The sequence below is a fragment of the Balaenoptera acutorostrata genome, chromosome X, assembly GCF_949987535.1.
Source record: "Balaenoptera acutorostrata chromosome X, mBalAcu1.1, whole genome shotgun sequence".
Taxonomy (NCBI): domain Eukaryota; kingdom Metazoa; phylum Chordata; class Mammalia; order Artiodactyla; family Balaenopteridae; genus Balaenoptera; species Balaenoptera acutorostrata.
In genome coordinates, this window is record NC_080085.1 from 120825234 (window position 1) to 120850955 (window position 25722).

A 25722-nucleotide genomic window follows, 5' to 3' on the forward strand; every position below is an offset into this window, starting at 1 on the left:
GGCATTTTAGCTATGAACATCCACTGCCCCTCTCCACCCAAAGAGCCAGGGCCAAAGACCTTTGGCTAGCAGGCATTCTGCTCCACCAAGAGGTGCACTGTTCTTTCAGCCAGAGGCCTGCTCATAGCACTTGCTCCTAAGCCCATGAGATGAGGACTTGCTTGGTCCACAATAGGTCCACGTACTAGGAACTGAGGCCACATTTCCTTACCCGTCAGTTGCTGGGAAATACGTGTCAAATTAATTAAAAAATGTTGTGAAATAATTAAGCCCCCCATTTTCCTGACAACTATTCCCAGAACTCAGGCTTTCAAGCTTCATTAGTATGCATCCAGCACTTCAGCTGCGGACACATTCACTGAATAACCATAGTGATAACCTCAGCCCCTAACCTTTGCATGTGCTTCTTGTTGAAGGGGCCAAACCACTCAGCCCCTCACAATACTTACTTTATTGGCCAATCCTGGGCAGACTCCACAGTGAGGCAGCGTCTTAATAGGCTGGATGGGGGAAGGGAAGGAAACCTGAACAGACTAATTCCAAGAAGGTAGAAAGAATCTAAGACGTATCTATGAAAATCTGGTAAATGACAACTATTTATTAAAAATGTCAAAGCAACAACAAAACCCCTTAATAGAAAAATAGCAGTGCATTCAGCTGACTAGCAAATGACATTTTACAAAGCAATTATGATCTTTTACCTCACTTGATCACCCTTCACCCCCAAGACACCATTTTATAGGCGAGAAGAAAGAGGACTGAGAGGGAAATGGCTCTAAGTGGCAAAGCTGAAACTTAACTCAGGTCTTACCTCCAAATATAGCACATTTCCCACTTTACAACAAAAAAAAGAGGAAATGCTCTAAATGTAGGTCAAAGACTAACAGGATTAAAAGACTACAAAAATATAGAGACTGAAGTGTAAGAACGTAATGAAACCAGCTACAGTGGAGACTTTAGTTTCTTAGAAGTCAAGGAGGGCAGGGTTTTTCAAGGAAAAGGACTTTCACAAGGCCTTAGATGCAGGCTGAGCAACGACACAGGGAAGGAAGGGGGATGGGGAGAGGGGGAGAGAGGTGTAGGGGAAGGGGGGCGAGGGACAGAAAGGTGTACACACACACCTTTGGTGTAAACACACACACCTTTGGTGTAAACACACACTATTGTAAAATCCCTGTATCTTTGGGTACTTAAGAATGAAATGATTTCAATGGGATGCAGACACAGACCATGTATCGTACAACCTCCAACGAGTGAGCACTGCCAAGCACACAGCAGACTTTCAATATGAATTTGCTGATTTGGCTGGACTTTTACGTATGCAGCAACCAGATACAGCCTTATTCAAAACTCCCACAAATATCGGAAACTCCCCAAATTAGGTATTGCCCTCAAGTGCTAGTTGAACGTATGCAGAAATGGTCAGTCTTTTGTGAGTTGTACAGGCAAAGAGGAAATTAGAAACTTATTTCCCATCACCAAATTGCTTCCATATTACTTTTACGTCAGACAGGCCTTCCCAAAAAAGAGGCTAAAGATATCAATCATATCATACCAAAGTTTATTGATTACATCAAACAAAATTTCTGTAATGAAAAAGGCAAGTTGCATTCATAAAAGATGGCATTCACATTCATTATAGAAAGCAAAAATGATGTAAAAAATTGCTGAAGTGAAAAATGTAATATTGCAGTCCCATTTTGCAAGCTGAAAAATGATTTCGTCAACACTTGCATAAAATCTGCATTTATATACTGCATGTTATTAAAAAATTCCATCACTAAATTATTATGGATTTTGCAAATTTAGGCTTGTATTTTATACTGTTGCTGGTGTAAATGTGGTAGATATGGAATTTATGTTTTCAGTTTCGCAGGTCACATCCTCAAAGAGTGGAGAACAGCTGTGAAAACTACAAGGACATTTTGTAGTTCAAAATTATTCAAATGATGGGTATATGATCCTATTATTACATTTTACCCCTTTCTCTGACACAAAATAAGGTGGTTAGATTGTAGTGATAGGAATACTGGATGGCTTACTTCAAGTTATTCCATCTGCTAACCCCAAGCTAACCAATTTTTTTGCTCACTAATAAAATATCTTTCAAAAAATAAAGTCTGGTCCCTCTCAAGGATCTAGGCCATGATATTACACATCATTGCCATCGTGAATTTGAGCTGCAGTGTAATGTGTAGCTTATTAGACACAACTCTAAATCCCCCTTGTCTTTCTTCCAGGATGCAAGGAATTTTACATGCCACCAGTTACATTTCCACTACCCTAGATATTCTGATTATGTCACGTCTCTAATGGTCTGCATTAAACAAGCCTCTCTAATTAAGGTGGGCTCTCTGTATTCACAGTCCTTATAATTCTTATGTAGAACAACAATAACAATACAGCAACAACTATAAAAACAAGAACAACAACAAAACATCGAAAACTCTCCTGGGTCTGATTTTTTAGCTCTTCGGAATAGGTAAAGAACATATGGACTTGGTTTTCAGCAGACTGCCCCAAATACTAGGCTACTAGAACACAGCACACCTAGGAATATATATACTGATAGATGAGAACAAATGAAATAATGAAAAAGGGTCAGTAATGATGGAATGGTTTCTGACAACTGAAATTATGTCCTTTCTAAAATTTAAGAAAAATTACACCTAAACATTAACACAAAATATAAATGGAAGAATCAAATGTGCCATATGGACTTTATAAATACACTGGTATAGACTGAATCTAACACTTCTCCAAATCAAGGTACAATATAAACGCTAATAATAGTACAGGCATGCCAGAAAGACAACCAAGAATGGAAACTGGTAAGAAAATACCTTTTAAAAGACCATTTCAATCTAGTAGTCAAATGTAGTCACTTATATCCGAAAAAAGCGTGTGTTTAATTTTAACATTTAATAAAGACACACCACATTTATATGTTTTAGGTGGACTCCTTAGGAGGTTAAAACCTCCCTCTAGTCCAGTAAGTCAAGGACTTTACCAAGGTGAATCTCGTGGTTTAGAGTTAGACCATTACTCTAGCCAAGTTTGCTAAGAGAGACAACATTCATGTTCAGAGTCGTGCTATGGACCCTTCCTCCTCCCAAATCAGCAAGTTAAAAAAAAAAAAAGTGCTGCATATATGCACAGATGCAACCTCTTTCAAATAAAAACCGTTAACAGTTTGAAATTAAGCTATTCTTCCTCTCCACAAAAAAATTATAAAAGACTGATGTTCAGAATGGCCTTTATTTTTATGTAACTGTGGTTTTGCCCATCTTGCCTCAGATCCCAGTACAACTAATACTGGGAAAATCTATTATATCTTAACTATTTTGAGGAGCTACTGATTGGAAATGCTTTCTTTTCAAATCTAGTAGCCTTACACTCATTAAGTGTAATCCAGAAGAACAAAAATAAATAATTTCTTTTCATTTTTGCAAAAATACCCAGGGTTAACGTTCTTTCCACCTTTCAAGTTATTTTTTGGCAAGGATATTCTAATCAAGACAAAATTAGCATGTGGGTGAACAGAAAGGATTAACTATCTGATGCACTGATTTAGTACTCTTATATTTTCAAGTATTCCTTTCATATGTTGAAAAAAATAATTTAACATTATCATTCAGCAGGAACAAGAAATGTGATCCAAATTGCCTATTTCTTCTGCCAGGCAAAAAAAGTAGTATTAGCAAAATCTATTCATTCCCATTGCATGACTTCTACTTTATACTATTGTATTTAAATCCATTCAGAGTTCATGGGTTAAAAGAGCACCCACTTGGTAGTTATTTTATTCTATCTAAAGCCAAAGTTCTAAATATTCTTGCTTTCAACCTTCATATAATTCATAACTTAGAGCTTTGGCCATAATGGCTACTTACAATAACTGTAAATGCTTAAGAGAGTCATTTGGTATCTTAGTGGACATTTATTCTGAACCTTAGACATAAGATAGTGGTTTAGTTTGTTGCATATCAAGTATCCTGAGATGATAACTTTTTGTAGTTGCTTCTTCATGCTTTCTTTTAGCTGTAACCACTGTCAATATGCTTGTAGGACAATAACATAGGCAGTTCAAGATTCGGATTCTGAAAGATTTAAAATACACAGAGTTAAAAGTTTTATCTTAATAATAATGTAAAACCATCTGTTCAGCATTTTCAAAAATAAATCAAGTAGTAAATTTTGTTATGAGAATAAAACAATTGTTTTAACAAAGCTGCCAAGTTTTATTCACATGCAGGGGAAAAAAAAGTGACACAATAACCAATTTTGAATCCTTTATTCATTTGTCAGCTGAATAGATTCAGACTTGCTCTTTGCTTTTGGACTGCTCCAGGGTTCTTTTAAGAACTGGTACCACTAGGACAGCAGAGGCTTAGCTCACTAAGATCCCTTCTAGTCTGTGAGGGACAGAAGGGACATGAAAACAGGGACATTTTATTTAACTTTCTATCTCTAGCACCCAGCCCAGTGTCTGGTGCACAGCAGATGCTCAGGACATGCTGAATGAATGCATCAACTGTTTTTTGGTTGTGTTAATTATGACAAAGTCTGAAGATACATTGTTCTGAAAGACTGTTATGAAAGTACTTTTCCTTTACTTAAAGAAACATGTTTCCTCTCTATAATATTGAAGTTAATTTTCTTTTTGGTAGATCATGTATCTATGAGTCAACTGACTCCTGTTTTTCTTATTCATCATCCTTTTAGAAAAGAAACCACAGAAATCTCCCTAAGAAATCTGTAGATTCTTCTTTGTCCTCTAAACACTATCACATGCTATGATCAGGATGGGGCATGATAGGGCAACTGATCAGTGAGTATAAATCAGGTATGTGGAGAAGTGGAAGTCCTATGTCAAGGGAGTGAACCTAATCCTTGATTCTCCACTCAAAAATCCAACTTTTTAAAACCTGAGTTGTGGAGGGCCTTAAGGGGTGTACTATTTTCTCCCCCTTTAGGTGCACCTTCCTTGCCATACTTGGACTAGAAGTTCTTTAGAATACCTTCCATTCCTTTTGATGTTCCATTATCTCATATTAGTTCTTCAGGTAGCAGGGTCAGGGTGACCCTAACCAAAATAAGGTTGCCATTCATATCGAGAACTTATAAAAGGAGTCAGGCAGTTCCCTTATCAACCAAGGGACAAACTTGGTGGCTAAACTAATTGCCAAATATTTTCCTTGGAGAAGAAATAATGTCACATGAAAATATATTCCTAGAAGAAATAACTACATTAAAAATAAAACAATCGTTTTTTGAAAAAAACTTCCTCAGTTGTGTTAGGCATTGTAGGAGTTAAGGCCCTGGAGAGACCAAAAGCAGTAGCAGTGTCTGCTACCCAGCCTAGTCTCCCAAACCACAGACCAAGCTAAGGCAAGCAATCCAGGGGGATACAAAATTCACTGGAAACAGTATAGCTAAAATGCATCACTCAGCTTAGGACAAGGCTATCTGGAACAAAATAGTCAAAGACCTTAAAGGTTACTGGGAAGCAGATTCATTACTGAGGGACAACATAAGCAGGTGAGTCACTCCAAATGGGTAAAAGGATGTATGTAGACTGAGACAAAATGAATTGGCTTCCAAAATAACACTGCAGATGCAGACTGTGATGAACAGTAGGAGCTAGAAGAACCAATGGATTCAATCCGTTAGCTCAATTTTTATTCTTTGCTGGAGGGCAGGGGAGTTGATAGCTGATGAAAAAATGGGCCTATGAGGCGGACTCAGAATTGTCAGCATCACAGTGAACTGACCTGCAATTGTCATTCATGCTGATCATTAATTTTTATGTGGGCATGAAAGACAGCCCTGACCTAAGCCATATAGAGTTGTTTCCAAGCTGACAAGCTTGTAAACCTCATTCATGAATTATTCTACATTCCCATGGATGGATAAAAGACCTTTAAAGGTCTAGGGTGACAGAGGCCCCTGCAGTGGGAAAATGAGTACACGTAGAGGAGTCATTCTGAGTTCAAGGATTCCTCCCATGGCATATCAATTCCTTCCAAATCTTTTTTTGGGGGGTAAATGAAACAATGTTATAAAATTAATTTACTCACTTTTGGAAAAATTAATTATGAAGCATTCTATATGATTAGGCTAGCATCCCCCTGAATGGCTAGGAAAGGTTTTACCTCTGAAAGTTGAAACATTTAGCTTGAATAAAACTTGACACTACAAAAAGTGATTAGAGTAGATTGGTTCATTAACATATACTTGGGGATCAGACATTTACAAGGACATTAAATATATACCTGGAAACACAGACACAGCACATGGAGGTACAAACACATTGAATTATTTTCACATAATTCCCAAAAGAACATGCAGTGCTAAAACTGACTTGATATTATACAGATGCAATTTTGGAATATTTATTTTCAATTTTTCCAAATCATCTTTTAAAATCAAAATTATATTTCCTAATCAGTATTAACAAGCATTTTCACGTGATGCCATGACAACATGCCCCTTATAAATTAAATATACTGTATTGCCCTTCAGTTCTGGAAAACGCCTAAAATTTTATTTGGGGGCTTAGCAAATTTAAAATATGTATTCCTCCATATTCCAAGCAATGCATCTTTATATTTTTGCAAAGAATAGTATAAAGTTCACCACACCAACAGCAGAGAAAATTTAGAGAGTGATATTTTCATTTTTTCTTTATAATGCTGTTAATCTGTTTCTTTAAAGCCAGCCCGCTTGCTTAACACTAGGTACCTGTTACAATATATTAGATTCGTCTGAGAATGTTCGTAAAAGAAGAGGTCTGACTGAAGGTCTGGTGGATAATGAGTCAGATGCCTTTTTACAGCTCAGATTTCTCTGTAATAGTGAGGTAAAGATACTTAACGCATTTGAAGATTGGTTAACCTACCTGGTGATAAAAATGTACGAAGAAAAAAATAATTTCCTACAGACTACTCCTCTGGCCAAAAGTACAAATGATTACACTACAGCAAATGCATAACATTTAAATGAATACATTTAAAGACCTAAGAAAGTCTGCAATTCGAGTTGAATTGTTTTCATGGTAGAAGAATACAGACATTAGTAGTACGTGGCAAACTTGGGTTTTTGAAATGACACTGGTTAAGTTATGCGGTTGATGAAGTCAGTATGGTTCGATTAGTAAACCTTACCATCCTTTTGGTGAACACCTCTGAGAGTTGTGCCGGTGCTGTGAGTGTACTGAACAAAGAGGAATTTGTGCAAAACATTCCTGTCTTAGTGAACAGACTAGCTGTAACACACTGTGGCTTCTACTACGACCAGGAACCAATGGGACTACAGACCTACAGTCCAAGTTTTTGAAAATCACTTTCTCTCCAGTGTGACAATTTGAGAAGGTGAACAAATGATTAAAGGAAAATGACAAAATATTCTTAAGTATCAATAGAAGATGTAAAGATGAGTCATGAGAATTTTTCATAAAGAATCAGAAAATGATGTCAAGCAAATGAGAATGCAAGCAAGTTGGAACATTAAGAAAGGAAATCACCTTATTCACTCCAAGAGAAACTGTGATTGCTGGAAGTTTGAGAAAGCATGAAGATAGTAGATGTTCCTGAGGAAGGGAGGCGTTTCGTTACCTTGTTCACAATTGCACAAAAGGTGGAAAATTGCAGTAGAAAAAAGAGAAATGCAGAAACCAAAAAGAAAAAAAAAAAAGTAAATATTCTCTGAAATGTAAAACATTTAAAAAGAAACCTTGAGAATTCGAAGTCGAAATGACGTTAGTTTTGAAGACGTTACTTTCTGAAGTAAAAGTAGAGTTAGAGTTAGGAATAGTCTATTATATGAGCAAACTACTATTTCTCTGTATAGCAATTAAAAAATTTTTTTCTTAATGGGAAAATTGACTATTTTGAATAAAGTAATTAAAAAATATGTTTCTCATTGAAATAAAGCTCATCTCTAATCATTAACTCACTAGCTTACACTGTTCAAAATCCACTGGTCAGAGAGCTGGGCTGAGGGTCCATCACCAGTCTATATTGAAGTAACTGTCTCCCCTATCCAATTGCATAGATGGAATGTGAAGGGACTGACTGCCCTTGGGCAGTTCCAGGTTAAAAACCTAATCAAAACTAACATAATGGAAAAACTGTTGGTGAAACCACACTTCAGTGCCGTTTACCTCTGAACCAATCTTTAACTTCCTTTATTCTAACATAATTTGATCAGTTTCCCCCTTTTCTCCTATAGAGACTCTTTAAAAGTGTTGGCTGAAGAGCTATGAATTTTTCCTTTAAAACACTTAGAAAAAGTAAAAACCGATAACTTAAAGTTTAATCAGAAAACCTAAGAGGTTAGTTTTGTTTTTTCTTATTCTGTGCCTAAAGCTATAGGCTAATTTATAGACTTGGTTTTGGTATTGCTCAAGCAAAACAGAAGATGAGTGGTCAACTATGCGGATGAGCTTAATGATTCTGCTAATCAAGATTACCCGTATTATCTCCTTAGCAGCTAATGGAAATACGCTTACAAAAAAAAACCAGCTAAAGTAACACATATATCTATCACAGTCTAATAAACATTTATACTTCTAAAGGCAAATATTTTTATTTATTCATATATATTTTAACATAACTACATTTTTTCCTGTTCACATTTTACCTTAAATACAGTTGGTGACACGTTGGTAACATGCAAATTACCAATTGATAAAGCTAGAGAAATAAATATTTCGTTTCTGAGAAAAAAATTTTAAATTGCTCTGTCTTCTATTTTGTGAGCAAAAACCTTGCAACAAGATTAACATGATACCAAATCACCCACCCTGTGTTTAAAATACAAGCCCATCTATTTAAGACTGTAACTGAAACACATTTTGGTGTGCTCAAAACCTTGTTTCCAACAGTCAGAGATAAAAGTATTTCTAGGAAGTAGAAATTTTAGGGGTTAATAGGTTACTTTATAAAGGAAAACAAAAGAAATATGAAAGTACAGAAGGCAGCAGAGAGCATGGAAAGAGTAAAGCAATAAAAAAATTGACACAGCTAGCAATTGGTTGGGGGAGGGTGAGAAGGATGGGAGATAACTAAAACAGTATGAAATTTCCACATTCCTTTGCAGTCATCTAGAGAGTTTTGACTCTGGCTCAATTAGCAGTTTGTCAAAGAGGCCAATGCATAAAGGTCCACCTCAACAGCCACGATGTTAGGATTCAACTTTATATTTGTCTAATTTAGATGACAGGACTGTTACCCTTAGAACTCTTGGTTCTATGTGACACTGTCAGGATTGCAATAGTAATCATCATTGTCACCATTGTTATTATAAGGATAAATTGTATTCTCCAAAGTCCTTTCTCTGGGAATTTTGCTCAGACACCTGACATTCTTCCTTTTCCTGTCTTCCACTCTGAAAGAGCTCCCTGCGTAATGGAATGTTTCCTGTTGTTTGTGCAGACCTCACATGCAAGGTATGGCCATGTTGCTGGGTCCATTCTCATTAGATTATAGTGTTTCCATGTCTACTAGGCAAAGTCAAGCCTCCTTTAGATCATGGTGGTTTACATGGGAAAACTTTACATAAAGATATGTGGAAAATTCCTCCGCTGGAAATGGGAACTGGTATTTACCAGTTGGCCAGAAGGTCCAGGTGTATTTCATTGATTAAGAGACAGCCCAAGAAATGTGCTTAAGAGGGGACACAGCTTTTTGAAATACCAAAAATCCTAAACTTTAAATTTCCTTTAAAGTGTTATCTGCTGTACCACTGTTCAGTGCTCCATGATAGTTTCATCATACGCTTGTCAGCAGCATGGCGATGAGGCTTTGTCAGTTTATAAGCTAAAGAAAAGTCCTATGATCCTTAATGATGGAACTTTAGCTCAAGAATTAACTACATTGCTGAAAATAAGGGTGTGAAAATATTTACCCCTGAGTTAAACGAGTGAGGGAACCTATTTTCTAAGAGAGAATTCTTTCTAATGCTAATATCATGACAGAACTCAGCTGTGGTGGCTTCTGGAGGTAGTGACTTGGACCTTGAAATAGCTCAGCTGTGTTACAACAAGCCATAGTATTGAATCTACTGTTCTGTTTATACCTGCTTACAGAAGTGTTCCAAATAAGTCCCCTTTATAACTCAACTAGAGTGAGAGCTCCTTGTGAGAGCTACATCTGAGTCTTCTCTGAATGATCAACACTTAGTACAGCAGCTAGCTTACAGTCAACCCTCGGGCAATGTGTGCTGAATTGAATAGAATTCAACAGAAGGCTGCTTCTATAATTGTTAAATGTAAATGGCTTAGCTTCTTTCTCAAATGCCACAGACATTTTCTCTATCCACTGCTGAGTTCCCTTCTTAAAGCAGCTGCCAAGACTCACAGGAGGATAGCACTGGCAGTCTACTTACCACAGGCATTTCTGGCTCTACATACAAAGGATCCCTAGCTTACTGGTTGAAGTCAGGGGGATCTTCTACCTCTAGCTCGGAACACGCACTTTATCCCATTAGGGAGCCTGTCAGGTATGAGGCTGACCCGGTGTAAAAGAATCCTTTGCGTTTCTTTAAAATGAGGCCAATGTCTTAGCAAGGGATATTGAACAAAGTAGGAAGTCACCCAGGATGCCAGACTGTTGGTCATTAAAATACTCTTTTCTCCTTTATCTTAGAAGTGGCCTCTGCCTCTTTGATGTGGCCAACTAGAGCCTTGTGTAAATAGATGTGACTTATCAGAGTAGTCATGGCTGCCATGTTTCAGTTGGCCTTTATGCATTCATATGCACTACTTTGCTCTTGCATTTTCTCACAAGGGGAAAAAAAGACAAAAAAAAAGGCAGTGCTGCTGAGTGCCCACAATGTTTTGTCTCATCTGCAAGCCTCACAATCCCATAGAGTCTGAAAAACCATTTAGCCTTTCAGACTCTGGATGTAAAGAGAGATGTTCATCAGTAGGTGGTTCAACACATGTTCACTGGTTCAATGACGATAGGAATAAATGAATGAATGAGTGAACGAATGAAGGTGATTATGGAAATTCTCCTGGTTGTTCTAGCATATCAGCATGCCAAGCTACAGCACAGACACTGGAATTCCTCCTATCATGGACATAATCCATGGCAAACAAATCTCATGCTGAACCCTGGAAACATTCTACACTGCTAAGTAAAAAGGGCCGCAGTCCCAGAACTCCATGCTTTCGTTCAACAGAAGTTTGGAATCTGCTGTTTGCGTGGAAAGAAAATGTTCTAAGTCTTTATCTGTGACTACCTTGTAGCATCCCTCCATTTAATGGCCATTTAACTTATATAAAAACATTTAAAATATTTAGTAGCCATTTAATTTATGTAAAAGTCACCTCCAGCCAGTGTCTAATTTTTTTTTAAAGGGCTTAAGGAAGAGGATAAGATGATATGTTTGAAGGTTTTGATTTCTGAGATTTTTGTCTCATCTTTACAGCATGAAGCTGGGTGTGAGCCATTATTTAGCATAAGCTCCATTACCCCAAATAAGAAAAACATCGAGGAACTCCTCAAAGTGTACTCCCAAATAAGGAGATCCTTCCTAGACAAATCTCTATTACAACAAGGCACCAAAAGATTTCTTACTGTGACATTTTCTGTTTGGCTTCATGCAAATTGCCACTTGAGCCATTCTGGGAGGAACCTGTTTTATCCCTGTTCAACTTGTATTAAAGGTATAATCAGACAAGTAAATGCCACTTTTCCATTCTAAGACTAAACACCAGGCTGGAGGAGTTAGTGGGGGGTCTACTGGAAGGATTAGAGAGAGATTAAGGTGGTCTTAGGTTAACGTTACTGTGCGCAGTTCCACCCATAAGGCATGCAGAAGCAGGGAGTTAAGGCCAGTTCTGACCACGTAACTATACAGTGATTGGCTGTGTATACCAAGAATCAATGTGGCTTATGCCACTGATAACCTACTGCTTTTGAGTGGGGCTGATACTGACTTGTGTCATGAAGCTCCTCTCTTACACATCTAATCACTGAAGATTTTCCCACTATAATCATTTTAGTTCCCTATTCTGCATGATGCCAACCACTGGAATCAATCAATACGAAAAAAAAAAAAATCAAGGCAAACCAGTTTTGTGGCTAAACTGGTTGGCAAATTTAATGAAATAGATCAGGTAGATATAGCTTAGTCTACTTCTTGAAAATATTGCCTTGGAGGGGCTACAAGATCTAATTGGTGTCAATATGATCGAAACAGGGTTTTGTTTGGCAAAATGAGCTAGTGTTGGTAGGAATATGACATATTTAATTAACCTGTTGGTCAAAATTTGCCATAAGTTTTATTTTCAAGGCTAATCTATCCCTTTCAGTTTAAAGGCTTTTTCAGAAAGGCTCAAAAGATATCAGACAATGCAGGGCCAAGCGATTAGGCTGACAGAGGGTAATAACTTCTCATTCCCGCAAAAAGTTTACCATATAAGCAGCAAAAATAAAAACACACTCATAAAACAATCTTGAATTTTTACAAGTGTGTTCAAGAGGGGAAGGATGTAGAAACCACATCCAGGGAATTCTCTTTGGTTCAAATATACTGCTGGACAGACAGGGCTAGAAGCAACACAGAGATTAAGCAGCACTATAATTAAAGGAAGGGGAAAGGTTTGAAAGAGGCAAATTGGGATTATCAACTGAAAAAAAAAATCTGCAAACAACCCATGGGGAAATTTCTAAGGTTAAAGCTGGAATGTTGGTGTGGAAATTCCCAGTGTGAAAATTCTAGGTTAAATTAAAAAAAAAATCATTTTTTCCGTTTAAAATTCCATATGGAGCATATGAGATACTCCATATGGATTGCTAAAGGTCACATAGAACACTATTAAGGAATCTACTTACCACCTGCATTGGATAACGAAGTTTTTTTACTATACTTTTTATGCAGAAGAGGAAATTAAGTGATGAACCTGTAAGGAGGGGTTTAACATGCTGTAACTAATGCAATTCTCTAAATAAAGTTTTTAGTTCACGGCAGATATTGAAGCCCCTTCCAAAAATCAGGTGGTAATATAAACTTAGTTCTTACCCTGGCACTTCTTCTTCTTACATTCTTTAATACTATCAGGAGAATCTCAGGGAAAAGGCTGATAAATATTAGAAGAACTATGGCCAACCATGTGGATACAGAAGACAGCATTTGAGCAAATACAAAATACATTCTCTGTTGTTTGAGAAAAGGCCTAGAGTGGAAAGAAAATACATAATGGAAAAACAAATCAGTTCCTGTTATATGAAACAGTAGTGTAACTGAAACTTTTGTATTTAAAAGGAATCCTCGTTATATACATTAATAAAAATAATTTTCTTTAGGACGACCCAGAAGTAGTAAACCGATTTCATTTACTAAATGTTTGGAAAGAAAAGGAATGATAATCAAAGGGGAAAAAAGATGCTAAAATGCATTTGACTTGAAAACAACTAAGCGATCAATTTTAAAGCTGCCAACTGGAGAATATTTATTTGCATTAGAAAATGCTGGAGGGCTTCCCTGGTGGTGCAGTGGTTAAGAATCCGCCTGCCAATGCAGGGGACACGGGTTCAAGCCCTGGTCCGGGAAGATCCCACATGCTGCAGAGCAACTAAGCCTGTGCACCACAACTACTGAGCCTGCGCTCTGGAGCCCGTGAGCCACAACTACTGAGCCCGTGCGCCACAACTACTGAAGCCCACGCGCCTAGAGCCTGTGCTCCGTAACAAGAGAAGCCACCGCAATGGGAAGTCCGCGCGCCGCAACGAAGAGTAGCCCCCGCTCGCCACAACTAGAGAAAGCCTACGTGCAGCAACAAAGACCCAACGCAGCCAAAAATAAATAAAATAAAACAAAATAATAAAAAAAAAGAAAATACTGGAGCTTCAGAGATATTCACGAGAAATGATGATTAATTTTTATGCTAACAAACATTTTACTTCCTTGGCTGTGTTTTTAATATAAGAAAGGATTTCTGGTCTACATTTGGAAATTTAAAAGACATTTTTATTACCACTCCCCACCCCCCCGCCCACAAAACCCCTATGTAAACATAACAAGGACTGTAGAGATTTTCTCTCTCAAATGGGAGGAATCTACCATTCTCATCCACAAATATATATTGAGTACGAGTGTGTGCCAAGTAGGTTGACAGAAGAATATTGCTAATCACACATTAAGCCTTGGGGTCCAGAAATCCAGGAGAACGCCTCATTCTGCAGGGTTCAGTCATCCACTGAACTGTTAGGTGACCACTGAGAAGTCCAGCCAGTTTCCCTTCCCTGCCTGAGCTGAACCACAGAGAGCCTCACTAGGCTAGGATGAACGTTGTCTGAGGCTGAGGGGGAGGAAGTGCAAAGCAGCTGCTCAAGGTTGGGGTGTACATCAGACTGTCCTTGGATGAGGAGCCTTAGGTAAATAAGTGGTTGGTGCCGTTTAGCAGATCACAAATAGTGCTCGCTGAAGATAAACTGGTTTCTCATTTGAACATTCATGTTTGTGCACTCTCATGTAACATGATAAAATCAAGCTCGTGGCTCTACACAGATGAGGACTAGACTGTGGAATAGATGTGGAATAGATTGTGAGCACAATAGTGAGGTGGAGAAACTTACGAGGTCCGGGCTAAACAAGTTTTCTAGGGTTCCTACCATAAAGAAAAGATTTCTACAGAGCTCTATTCCCACTCTAATTCAGAAGGGCACCCTGACTAATCTTCTAGGCAGTTAACTGAGGCACAATAAGGGTCTAGCAGACAACTGACAGCTAGTCGTCACAGGGTATTCTTTTGCACAGTACCCTCTCTGTGATTAAAAGCTCCACATTTTTCTTTTTGATTTTGATAGCATCTATGGAGTTTTGCAGAGGAGCAGTAAAAAACAAAAATTATTATTCCTGGATGGGGTTTGGCGATCAGAAATCATCATTCTCACTGCCCATCCCCAAAGAGGGGTGAGTCACAATGCCTCAGGGTTGAGCATGTCTGGAGATTAGCTGCAATCAGCATTCAGCTGAAGTATTAGCTTCTAGTCACATTTTCTTGGTTGCTTTATCATATAAATTTTATATTCAAGTAGTAGCTCAACTCAGACAGGTCTACTTAAGGACAGCACTATAGGCAACAAAATAAAACAGATTTATTAACATTTCATTTTTAGTAACCATCTCTAATGAATAGAAACAGGTGTGACAATATCTTAAATCATTTAAAGGATTTATTTTAATCAATAAGGAATAGTCTGGAAAGAGTGAGAAACTTTAGTTTGCTAGAAACATTTCATTCCTGTGGAAATTTTGCATAATTAGTTCAGATACTGATTACACAGGTTCCTAGACAGAATTATGACCTTACAATTGTGTATTACATTTGGTTAATCAACTTTGATTCATTTGTATATTATTAAAGAAAACAGAGACTTCCTTCAGCTTCATTGCTTCAATAATTACTTATATAGGTGTCAAATAAATGCTGTAATTATACTTTCTGGAGCTGCTACTTCCATAAGTGATTAGGTTGTCCATATTTTTATTTCTTGAGGCTTTTATTTTAAAAAGCTTTCCAAAACAGTAAGAGTTTCTTCTAATTAAGTCTCAAGGGACATAAACATGGTCCCCACATCTCTGTGATAATATGGACTGTTTTCTACGTATGATTTTGCTCAAACCAGTGAAAATATGTACTCCTAGAATCTTACCCTGTGGCTTACTCTAGTCCTGGTCTCTGCTGGTGGCATCCTTGTCAGGGGAAGTCACCAATTAATGAAAGCAACTGTGATATTAAAAAACAAAATATAGGCCTCTGGGAGTAAGGAAAGGAGATGAAAATCTAACTTATTTTCATTCCTTATAACTCTCCCAATCACAGCTTATGTGCCTCTCACTGGACTCTAGTCTCCTTGAGGCAGAGATAGAGTCTATTCATTTCTGTATCCCATAGAGTGCCTCACACAAAACGGATTCTGAATAAACATCTACTGAACCAAGATGAACAGAATGAACTTTAAATCCAAGCTGTAGAGTCTACCTTTACCTCCCCCAAAACAATGGGATGGTGATTTCAAATATAACCCTCTGAGTATTAAGTGATACATATTCTATCTCTTGAGCACATCTGTAGTGACAAGAAGGAGAGTAATATACCATAAAGAGAGAACAGGGTCCAAATGGATAATACTGTATCTATTGGCCACTATATTGTGTAGAAACTTCACAGGATGAGTATTTCCACTGGAAATCACATGGGAGGTCATGCTAGAAATTAGTTTCGTTTCACAGAGAGATGTTTACACACCTTCAGGTCGGAAGATTTGGACAGGGGCTACCAGAAGGGAGGTCTTTTGAGTAACTCGTGCAGTCTATATACTTGCATTTGAAATCTTACCTGAAAGAGCAGCATTACTGGCTAGAAGTAACTTCCAGTCCATTAATATTGAAGACTTGCCATCTTATATAATCAAAACTTTAAAAGTATAATTAATGTTTGCATATACAATGTACCTATATATGTATTTTGTTATTTACGTATTACACACGTACAGTAGCTTACCATATAATTCCTCCCCAGAAGAATGAGAAAAATACATAAAACGCTAAAGAACCCCAAATCACAAAGTGGTTTATCCATGTCCAGAAACGAGTATCCAAGGCGAGCTGAAAGAATACAACACAAGAGATTTCATGATGAGTACAAACTGTACCAAGCCGTATCTGATGGTATTTGACAACTTATACACAATATGATACCTGTGGGAGGATCTAGCTTGGGGCAGGCAACCAGAAGAGAATGGCACTAGAAGAACAGAACCCAGACTTTTCAAAGAGCTCTGCCCTCAGGCATTTAGACTCTAGGAGTACAGGCATGGAGGTGTGGTCAAGCAAGTACAGCTGCAGATGCCTCACTACTGAAGGAAGGGCAAGGAATGAGGTAATGGTAACATCCCAGAGACTGGAGCCCCGTGTCCTTAAGTGGTGGCGGTCAGGGAGCTGATGGCAAAAGGAGAAGGCCTAGCTGGTGGAGGCAGGTATACTGAAAAGCAGGAGGAGAGGGAGAGAGTAGCTAGGAAGAGAAGACAAACTACACAAAGGAGTCGTGAGAGCTCAGACACAACAGATGAGGGTTACTAAATGCAAAGGCAACTAGCTTTACACGTCAGGCATCATGGAGCCATGGATTGTGGGTCTATGTAGTGTGCAATTTTTCAATTGCAAAATCCGTATCTACTCCATTAAATTAATAACATTTTCAGTTGCCTTAGATTTTAATCCTCTCATGTTTCTTCCAGGGCTGCTTGTTTCTTCAGATTGTGGCACCTGGGATTTTCAAATGCAATCTAAAAATAAAAAGTATGGTCCACTCTGCTTGCTTAAAATTTCTGGGCCACATGGCCTAATATCCAGGGCATTTAATTTCTGAAGAGGAGGTGGTGTTTGTTTTGTTACTTGCTGTGACACCCTGCTCCTCAGCAATCTGTTAACAGTTGCTCATTTATAAACAGGATATTGATAACATTGTCTTGAATTCCCATCCTCCGGCTGCTAGGGAACATGCCACAGTAATACCCATGCAAAGAAGAGGGAGTGGATGGATTTTGAGGGACAGGTGAAAGATGCTGCAGCAAGGCCAACTTTAGCTATGAAGGGTGCTTGGAAGCCCTGGGGCCATATGCAAGGCCAGGGGTAAAAAAGGGTGGGGAGGATTCCCTTTCAAATTATGATCCTATGAGACATAATAGTAAATAACAAGTAGCATCTATTGTATTGAGCACATTGTATGTGCCAGACCCCCCATTCTAACTGCTTTGTATGTATTCACTAATTGACTTCTCACAAAAAAATCCTAAGGGAGGTGGGTGGTACTTTTATCTCCATTTTATAGAAGAGGAAATGGAAGTACTGAGAAACAAGGTCACTTGCCCAAGGACATCCAGATAGTAAGTGGCTAAACTGAGATGAATTGTAACATTTTATTTTGCAGTCCTAAAATATTACTGAAATAGCAGATGAATAATGCAAACATGTTAGTTGTATTCGGTACGAGAAATGAAGCAGGTATAAAAATTCAGAGGGGAAATGATTAGAGGTCCTTTGTCAATTATACTTCTGAATTCTAATTCTGGCCACTGGGCATACTGGAATTCATTTAAAGGTACTCATTCTTGAACCCCATGTGACGTGTTTATTACTGGAATGATCAAAATAATTTTGATTATACCTTCAACTATAAGGGAGTCCCAACTCAAGAACCTCAAGGGTAGTATTCAGCACACAGCATTACATGGCTGCATGTTAATGCCAATGATTTTGCCAAAACTGCCTTTGTTGTATGTTATCTGCTGTATATTCGTATGCATTTCATCACAAATATGGGTAAATTTCAGTGATGAATACATTATACAAAACGTCATCACTACCAAGCTCTTTCGCACACATATCTTGCTCATGGACACCTATATTCAACTCTTAAGTACCCAAATTCCTTTAAGGACTGGCATTCTTAAACAGATATATAACTTTAAAAAATATTCAAGTACTTAACATGGAAACACACACATACACACAGCCCATTTATATACCACTGAACATCTCAAAAATAGCAGGAAAGAAGGAACAGATTTCCAACATAAGTATGGTGTATTAAAAAAAAAGAGGATAGGCAATATACTGGAAAAAATGGATCACAAATAGTATATAAATGTCCAAATCTCTAATATCACACATAACTTTAGTAAGCATTCAGACTTGAATAACAACTCGCAGTAAAAATAAAGATTAGAAGACAAAAAAGATATAAGACCAGAAAGTATTACAAAAATGGTGTTAAATATATTTGAATAAATAAAAATCTAACCTTCAGAGTTACAGTGAATACTAAGACTGTAAAAACAATGGTTCCAAAAGTCCAGTTTCCATATACCTGAAAAACATTCAACAATTACATGTACCATGAATACACAAGCTTGCTTAAAATAATAAACAGCCAAGTTTAATCTTGAGTGTAACTGCCAAAGATTTTTGTATAAATTGTTCAGGGAAATATCTGCTCAAAAGATCAGGCCAAAATGCTGGCTTTTACTGTGAGCCTAAATTTTCTTGGAGAGGTACACCACATGCGTGGTTGGTAGGGTTTATTTCGTGATTCCATGAAGCATAAAACAGGGAACACACTGGGGTGATACAGGCAGGAAAAACCCTATTCCACTAACAGTAACGTTCATAAAAACAACTCATTTGGATGGCTCCTGTATCTAGAGAGTTTGATATAGGCTTTTCCTATAATATAGATCTAAAGATCTCTATGTATACATAAAGACTAATTTGCAGACAAATGAACTCGCATTTTAAAAATAGAGTATATGATGACAGAGGGTAACTAGACTTACTGTGGTGACCATTCAGTACATAGAAATATCGAATTCTTATGTTATATACCTGAAACTAATATAATGTTATATGTCAATTATATCTCAATAAAAAAACAAATAAAATAGAGTCAATTTTGTGGCTGTAAATATTAGAGCTGTCAGCATGTGCACATCAAAGAAAAGCAGATACCATGTATATAAACCCAAACGATGGCAATGAATGGCACATATGCTTACCAAACGCTGTCAAGATCTGAATGCATAACATTAAAACAGAAAATGAAATGTAAAAGGTTTTAAAAAAATAAAAACAAAAAATTAAGGTTAATAGCAAAAAAAGGATTTGATCAAATCGTACATGGTGTTATGTTTAATTGCTGATAGTAGTCCTTATACTTATTGTAATTTTAGCAAACATGTACAATAAAATCTAATTCATTTGGACTTTATGAACTCAAAATGAGTGATGACTTGGACACAGGGTGGGCTGAGGCTCCCCATGCACCACCAGTAGAGTTTGCTGAGAAAATGAACCATGTCAATAGAATTGCAGGAGGGTACAGTCAGCTCTATACAATTTATGTGGCAAATAAATACAAAATAAAAAGTTGGAGTTACAGAATCAGTCATAAAGCTGAAGGGACCTGAGAAATCATAAAATCGAATTTCTTCTTCTTACTGTTGGGCAAAGGTGACTTGGAAAACTGAAGGGACTGGCCCGAGGATACAGAGAGATCTAGTAGGGCCATCTCCCTGGCAAACGCTACATGTGCCTACTCTAAAGTACTAGATCTGTATTTCCTCAACATTTACTCAGTGATTAATAATTTTAATGGATTCATACTAAACTGATTTCTGTTAGTCCAAATTAGAGAGGTTCTAACTGTAGTACCTAATTTCAAAGTATCATTCAAATTCACTGAGCCTATCACTTCTGTAACAGATGTTGACTGCCTCGGTTCTAGACATAGTCAGTGTACTCAGTAAAGTCTTTTTGAACCTTTGCTTTGCTTCATATGATTATAACCAATGAATGACCATAAAAGAGGAAGCCCAGAAATAGCAAAGAACATAGTGAAAGCAGCATGCAAGGTGGTGGGTTTGACTTTCCACTGTGTGGCTGCCGGAAGACCTCACCCCATTGGCAATTCTCTCCTAGAGCACAGCCAGGGCAAAATCACCCCAATGCAGGTGCTGACCTATGTAGTCGCTGGCTGGGAAGACACTGGCAGGATCTGTGTAGCCTTTCTGGAAAACACTATGCTCCCATGTGGAAAGGAAGGAGGAAGAGAAGGGAATTCCCTAATTATTGGGCAAATACTGCAAACATACGGCAGCTACCCCCTTCCACTCTAAGCACGGAAGGCTACTATGAGTAAGAACTGAGTGGGGACAGACTTTGCTTTTAAAACAGGAAAAGCCGGGGCTTCCCTGGTGGCACAGTGGTTGAGAGTCTGCCTACCAATGCAGGGGACACGGGTTCGAGCCCTGGTCTGGGAAGATCCCACATGCCGTGGAGCAACTAAGCCCGTGCGCCACAACTACTGAGCCTGTGCGTCTGGAGCCTGTGCCCCGCAACAGGTGAGGCCGCGATAGTGAGAGGCCCGTGCACCGCGATGAAGAGTGGTCCCCGCTAGCCGCAACTAGAGAAAGCCCTCGCACAGAAACGAAGACCCAACACAGCCAGCCATAAATAAATAAATAAATAAATAAATACATAAATAAGTAAATAAGTAAGTAAATAAATAAATAGGAAAAGCCTTGCTCACATCAAAGTGTACGGGTCCAAAGTCTGAAATCCCAAGAACTCTGTTCATCTAGTAAAATTACAGCCAAGTTAAGCTTCCAGAGGTTTGCACATAAGCTGTCTAGTTAGCCGTGCATGCAGGAAGTGATTTCTCACTTCAACACTTCTATTGTTCTAAGGACACTGTGAGAACTAAATACCATACCTTTAGAAAAATAATTTGCAAAATGATTACAGCTAGACTATGTGTATGATAGATCCAGTGCCTATGGAAAAAAACTTAAGCCATGCTTATAATACCAAAAGATGTAATGATGTTTTTTTTTTACCTTTGCATTTTCTTCTAAGGATGAAGTCTGAAAAAGAAAATAAGTCCCAAAGAAGAACACTGTTCCTTCAAATGCAGCCAGAAATGTCCAATATAAGAAGGGGCCCAACTGTAGCATGGCATTTCCAGAAATTTTCCTATTGAGAAATGGGAAAAAACACAAGTTAATGAATCTCTGTAGGCTGTTCATTTAAAGATACAGTGAAACGCCAAAGGTGCGCATGGGGTTTGACCCTGTTAGAATGAAGGGAGCTATCCCTGAGGGACTGGTAAGCTTTTGAAAAAAGCCCAGACCGAGCTGCAGGTTTGTCTCTATGCAATCACCTCCTGTCTGAGGTGTTGCAGTAAACTGTCAAAGTGTTTCTAAGTTAAAATTCTGGCCACTGACAATAATATCATCAATAATAATTAGCTCTCATTTACTGAGTACTTATTATACGCTTATAAAAGTGGGTTAAGAGTTTTATATTGTCCATTTTTGTATACACAAAAACCACATGAGAGGTATTCTTATCACTACCATTTACAAATAATGAGCCTCACAAAGGTGTATCATAATGGTTTCCAAACTTTGATGCACATTAGAATCACCAGGGGATCTTTAAAAACATTGATGCCTGGCTCCCACCCTCATTCTGATTTAACTGGCATGAGGTGTAACCTGGGCAACCAGGATAATTTTATTTTTTAAATTTATTTATTTATTTATTTTAAAAAATTTATTTATTTATATTTATTTTTGGCTGTGTTGGGTCTTCGTTTCTGTGCGAGGGCCTTCTCTAGTTGCGGCGAGTGGGGGCCACTCTTCATCGCGGTGTGCGGGCCTTTCACTGTCGTGGCCTCTCTTGTTGCGGGGCACAGGCTCCAGACGCGCAGGCTCAGCAGTTGTGGCTCACAGGCCTAGCTGCTCCGCGGCATGTGGGATCTTCCCAGACCAGGGCTCGAACCCGTGTCCCCTGCATTGGCAGGCAGATTCCCAACCACTGCGCCACCAGGGAAACCCCAGGATAATTTTAAAACTCCCCAGGTAATTCTAATGTGCAGTAAAGTTTGGGAACCACTAGTACAGCAGTATGCCAGAGTTCACTCAGTTAGTAAGGGACAGAGCTAGTATACAATCCTAGACTGATTTGACTTTAAATCACATGCTCTCAACCAAGCTACCATGGCTTTGCAACTATGATTGTTAAAATATTTCGTTTAATCAAGATTTCTTCCTGGGAATTTAACCTTTCTTAGGTCTTGGGGTACCCTTTATATTTTTAAAATTGAGTCAAATAACATGTTTGAAGCTGTACAGCCATGCTTTGATAAATGGCAGGTGGCCAGATCAAAAGTTTAACATCTGTCAAAAATAGCTCAGTCTTCTGGGTACAAGTCAGAATGTTGAAGAAGGCTAACAACTCTAATGGGGCAAAAAGAAGATGGGTCTGTGCATGGAATTCTTTTAGCTTCTATTTCAAATTCCTCTTAACATTTATCAAAAGGTATGTAATCACTCAAATAGCACACCTGTTGCCAATACTACCAAGAATGTCACTGGGCTGTAATGAATAAGAAAGACCTTTGTGATGTAAATACAACTGATCCTCGTTCAGTTGGTATGGAGTGCTGTAGGGTTTCCTGAAAAAATAGCAATTATGCAACTTTTACCTACTAGGATTTCCAGGTGCACACAGAAATCAGCAATGTTAGGGGGATGCATAAAGCAATACGCTGCTGTTTGCCTTGGAAAAATTGCAGGGGGAAAGAGGTAGCTGCTTCCCAGAAACAAGCTCTCCCCACAGCCAGTAAGTCATGTTCCCAAGGCAACTGGGACCCACAGGGAAGGCACCTCCCTTAAAGATCCTTGCAAGGAGGGCCCAGCAACTGCCAGCCAATGAGGCTTTTGAGAGTCACTGACTTGGGCTGAGGCAGGAGGTGGTTCCTGTCTTTCCAGCCAGTCCCTGGATTTGCATTACATGCCGTGGGAAGAAAGGAAGGGGAGTCATGGTGTGTTGGGTTATAGTTGAGGTTTTCTAGCTGCGCTCAGGTGAATGACGAACCTGTTGTTAACTCAGAATATGATAGCCAACATGAGGGGCAACACGAGGGAATGAAGATGGGGGGGAGGAGCAGTTGACCAGCAGCACAGGCCTGAGCACCTCCATACAATGGGAGGCAGTAGGTGTGCCAGGACCTTTCTTTTGCCTTTTAAAGTTGTAGAAGAAACAGACTATGCCTCTACCCTCTAGAAAAGAACTACAGTTTACTTTTCAAATTTCTCTCAAAAAATATGAAAAGATCCAATTATGTCACATTTCACATCAAAACTTTTGGTAAACGCCTGTGTCACTAAGTCCCCGAAGGTGATATCTATAATATGCTACACAAGGCCACAAGTAAGATTAAGTGGTACAAATGCAGAGAGAGACACATATGAAGACTAGAGCTTCACGTTTACAAAGGAATGCTCAGAGTAACAGAGCAATCTCCAATACAGTGACAGGCTGAGAGCACTGTCTCAGAGCGGCAGGCAGGAAGCTGCATTTTGGGCTGGGTGATAGGTATGCCATGGCTTTCATTTCTCCATCGTATGTGGCAAGTATGCCCTCTATGCAAAATTGCTTAAAAATTCATGAGCTACACCTGCATGCGGTAACTAAAACTTCATGGAAACCCTTAATAATTTGTACTCAACAGCTTGCTTCAAGTTTTCAACATTCTTAAGGTATGAAAGTGCTCAGCATAGCCCTGAAGTGATGTGGAGAAGGGTGTTAGAATAATAAGATTAATAGCTACCATCTATTGGAAACTTACTATGTGCCAGGCACCACTGTAAGTTTTTACATGTAGTCACTCATTTAATCCTCCCCCAAAACACTGTGATTAGATCTATTGTTACTGAAGAGGAAACTGAGGCCCATCTCAGTCAAGTAACCTGAGCAAGGCCACAGAGTCAGTGGCAGAGCTGGGATCAGAGTGCAGGCGATTCGCTAGAGCTCTTGGTGGGACTGAACGGGAGGCATTCTGCTCACTGCCACCCAAACCCCTCTTCAACCAGAGTAACTGCACTACTGGTCTTCACTTTAGTTGTTGTCTGAAAACAGAACACTGCTACTCAGTCTTTGAAAACCACCAGCCTGTGGAAAAGAGCACAGGGCCGGTCATCAGGAGGATAGAAATCTGATCTTGCTCTGGCCTCTTGTTATACGCTGTGTCCTTAGGCAAGTCATTTCTGGGCCCTGGGTCCTCATTTTTTTAAAAAAAAGAGGGTGTGAGAGCTGATGCTCTGGAAGATTTCTACCAAGATTTCTACGATTCCCCTTTAGATCTAACAATACCCTTTGCAAGAAATACAGGGGAAAGCAGAACATGTTAACGCCATGAGGAGGCAATCAGCAAACTCTAGATTGGGGGAAATGCTACAAGATAAATCATCTGGTTTCGTTAACAAATAAATTGCCAAGTTAACCTAAAGATTAAGAGAGTCTCAAGAAGCATATTAACCAACTGCAGTATATGGGCCTTATATACTGTTTCAAACAAGCATGCTATAAAAAGAAATTGAGTCAACTGGAAAAATTTGAGCATTGACTGGATATTTGATGATATCATGGACTTGTTAAATTTTCAGGTATGATAGTGTACTGTTATAACAGTACATGTAAAAGATACATGCTGAAGTAACTATTTTATATAGTTTGATATTTGCTTCAAAATAAGTCCTTGATAGAGAAGACAAGGTTATTAATTAAGCAGGATTGGCCCTGAATTGATAATTGTTGAAGCTGAGTGGTAAGGACAGGGAAGTTCACTATATAAATAGTATTTTTGCTACACTCTTTGCATGTTTTAAATTTTTTATAATAAATACCTTAAAAATGACAACTAATTTTATAAACCTGGTTAAGTCTAACAATTCCTAGATGTGAGTTTCATGAGTCATACTGGTTAAAGACATCCCTTAAATTTGTGCACCTTCACTTTGCACCAATGAATCACACCCAAGTCTCTCTATTGCACTTGCTACCCACTATTTAGCAATGCTTACAACCTGCTGTAAATTAATATCTTTATCTTTAGCTGTAAGCTTCACTTATAAAACTCCAATTTAGGGCTTCCCTGGTGGCGCAGTGGTTGAGAATCTGCCTGCCAATGCAGGGGACACGGGTTCGAGCCCTGGTCTGGGAAGATCCCACATGCTGCAGAGCAACTAGGCCCGTGAGCCACAATTGCTGAGCCTGCGCGTCTGGAACCTGTGCTCCACAAGAGAGGCCGCGATAGTGAGAGGCCTGCGCACCGCGATGAAGAGTGGCCCCCACTTGCCGCAA

The 25722-nt window shown here is 38.7% G+C and overlaps 1 protein-coding gene across 6 annotated transcripts in view; it reads right to left on the reverse strand.

Moving 5' to 3' along the window:
* Positions 1 to 1547: 1547 nt before the first annotated feature.
* Positions 1548 to 25722, reverse strand: part of ATP11C (ATPase phospholipid transporting 11C) — a 172053-nt gene continuing 147878 nt past the window's right edge. For 3 of the 6 annotated variants that reach the window (XM_057538288.1, XM_057538287.1, XM_057538286.1), the window contains 6 exons: positions 21411 to 21546; positions 18821 to 18886; positions 16520 to 16623; positions 13033 to 13186; positions 6745 to 6849; positions 1548 to 4100 (listed from right to left, as the gene is read on the reverse strand). In XM_057538288.1, coding sequence (XP_057394271.1) covers positions 6748 to 6849; positions 13033 to 13186; positions 16520 to 16623; positions 18821 to 18886; positions 21411 to 21546 — 562 coding nt within the window. In that variant the 3' untranslated portion in view covers positions 1548 to 4100; positions 6745 to 6747. Of the gene's footprint in view, positions 4101 to 6744; positions 6850 to 7525; positions 7617 to 13032; positions 13187 to 16519; positions 16624 to 18820; positions 18887 to 21410; positions 21547 to 25722 lie in introns of all 6 variants that reach the window. The other 3 variants (XM_057538289.1, XM_057538290.1, XM_057538291.1) reach the window with 3 other exon arrangements.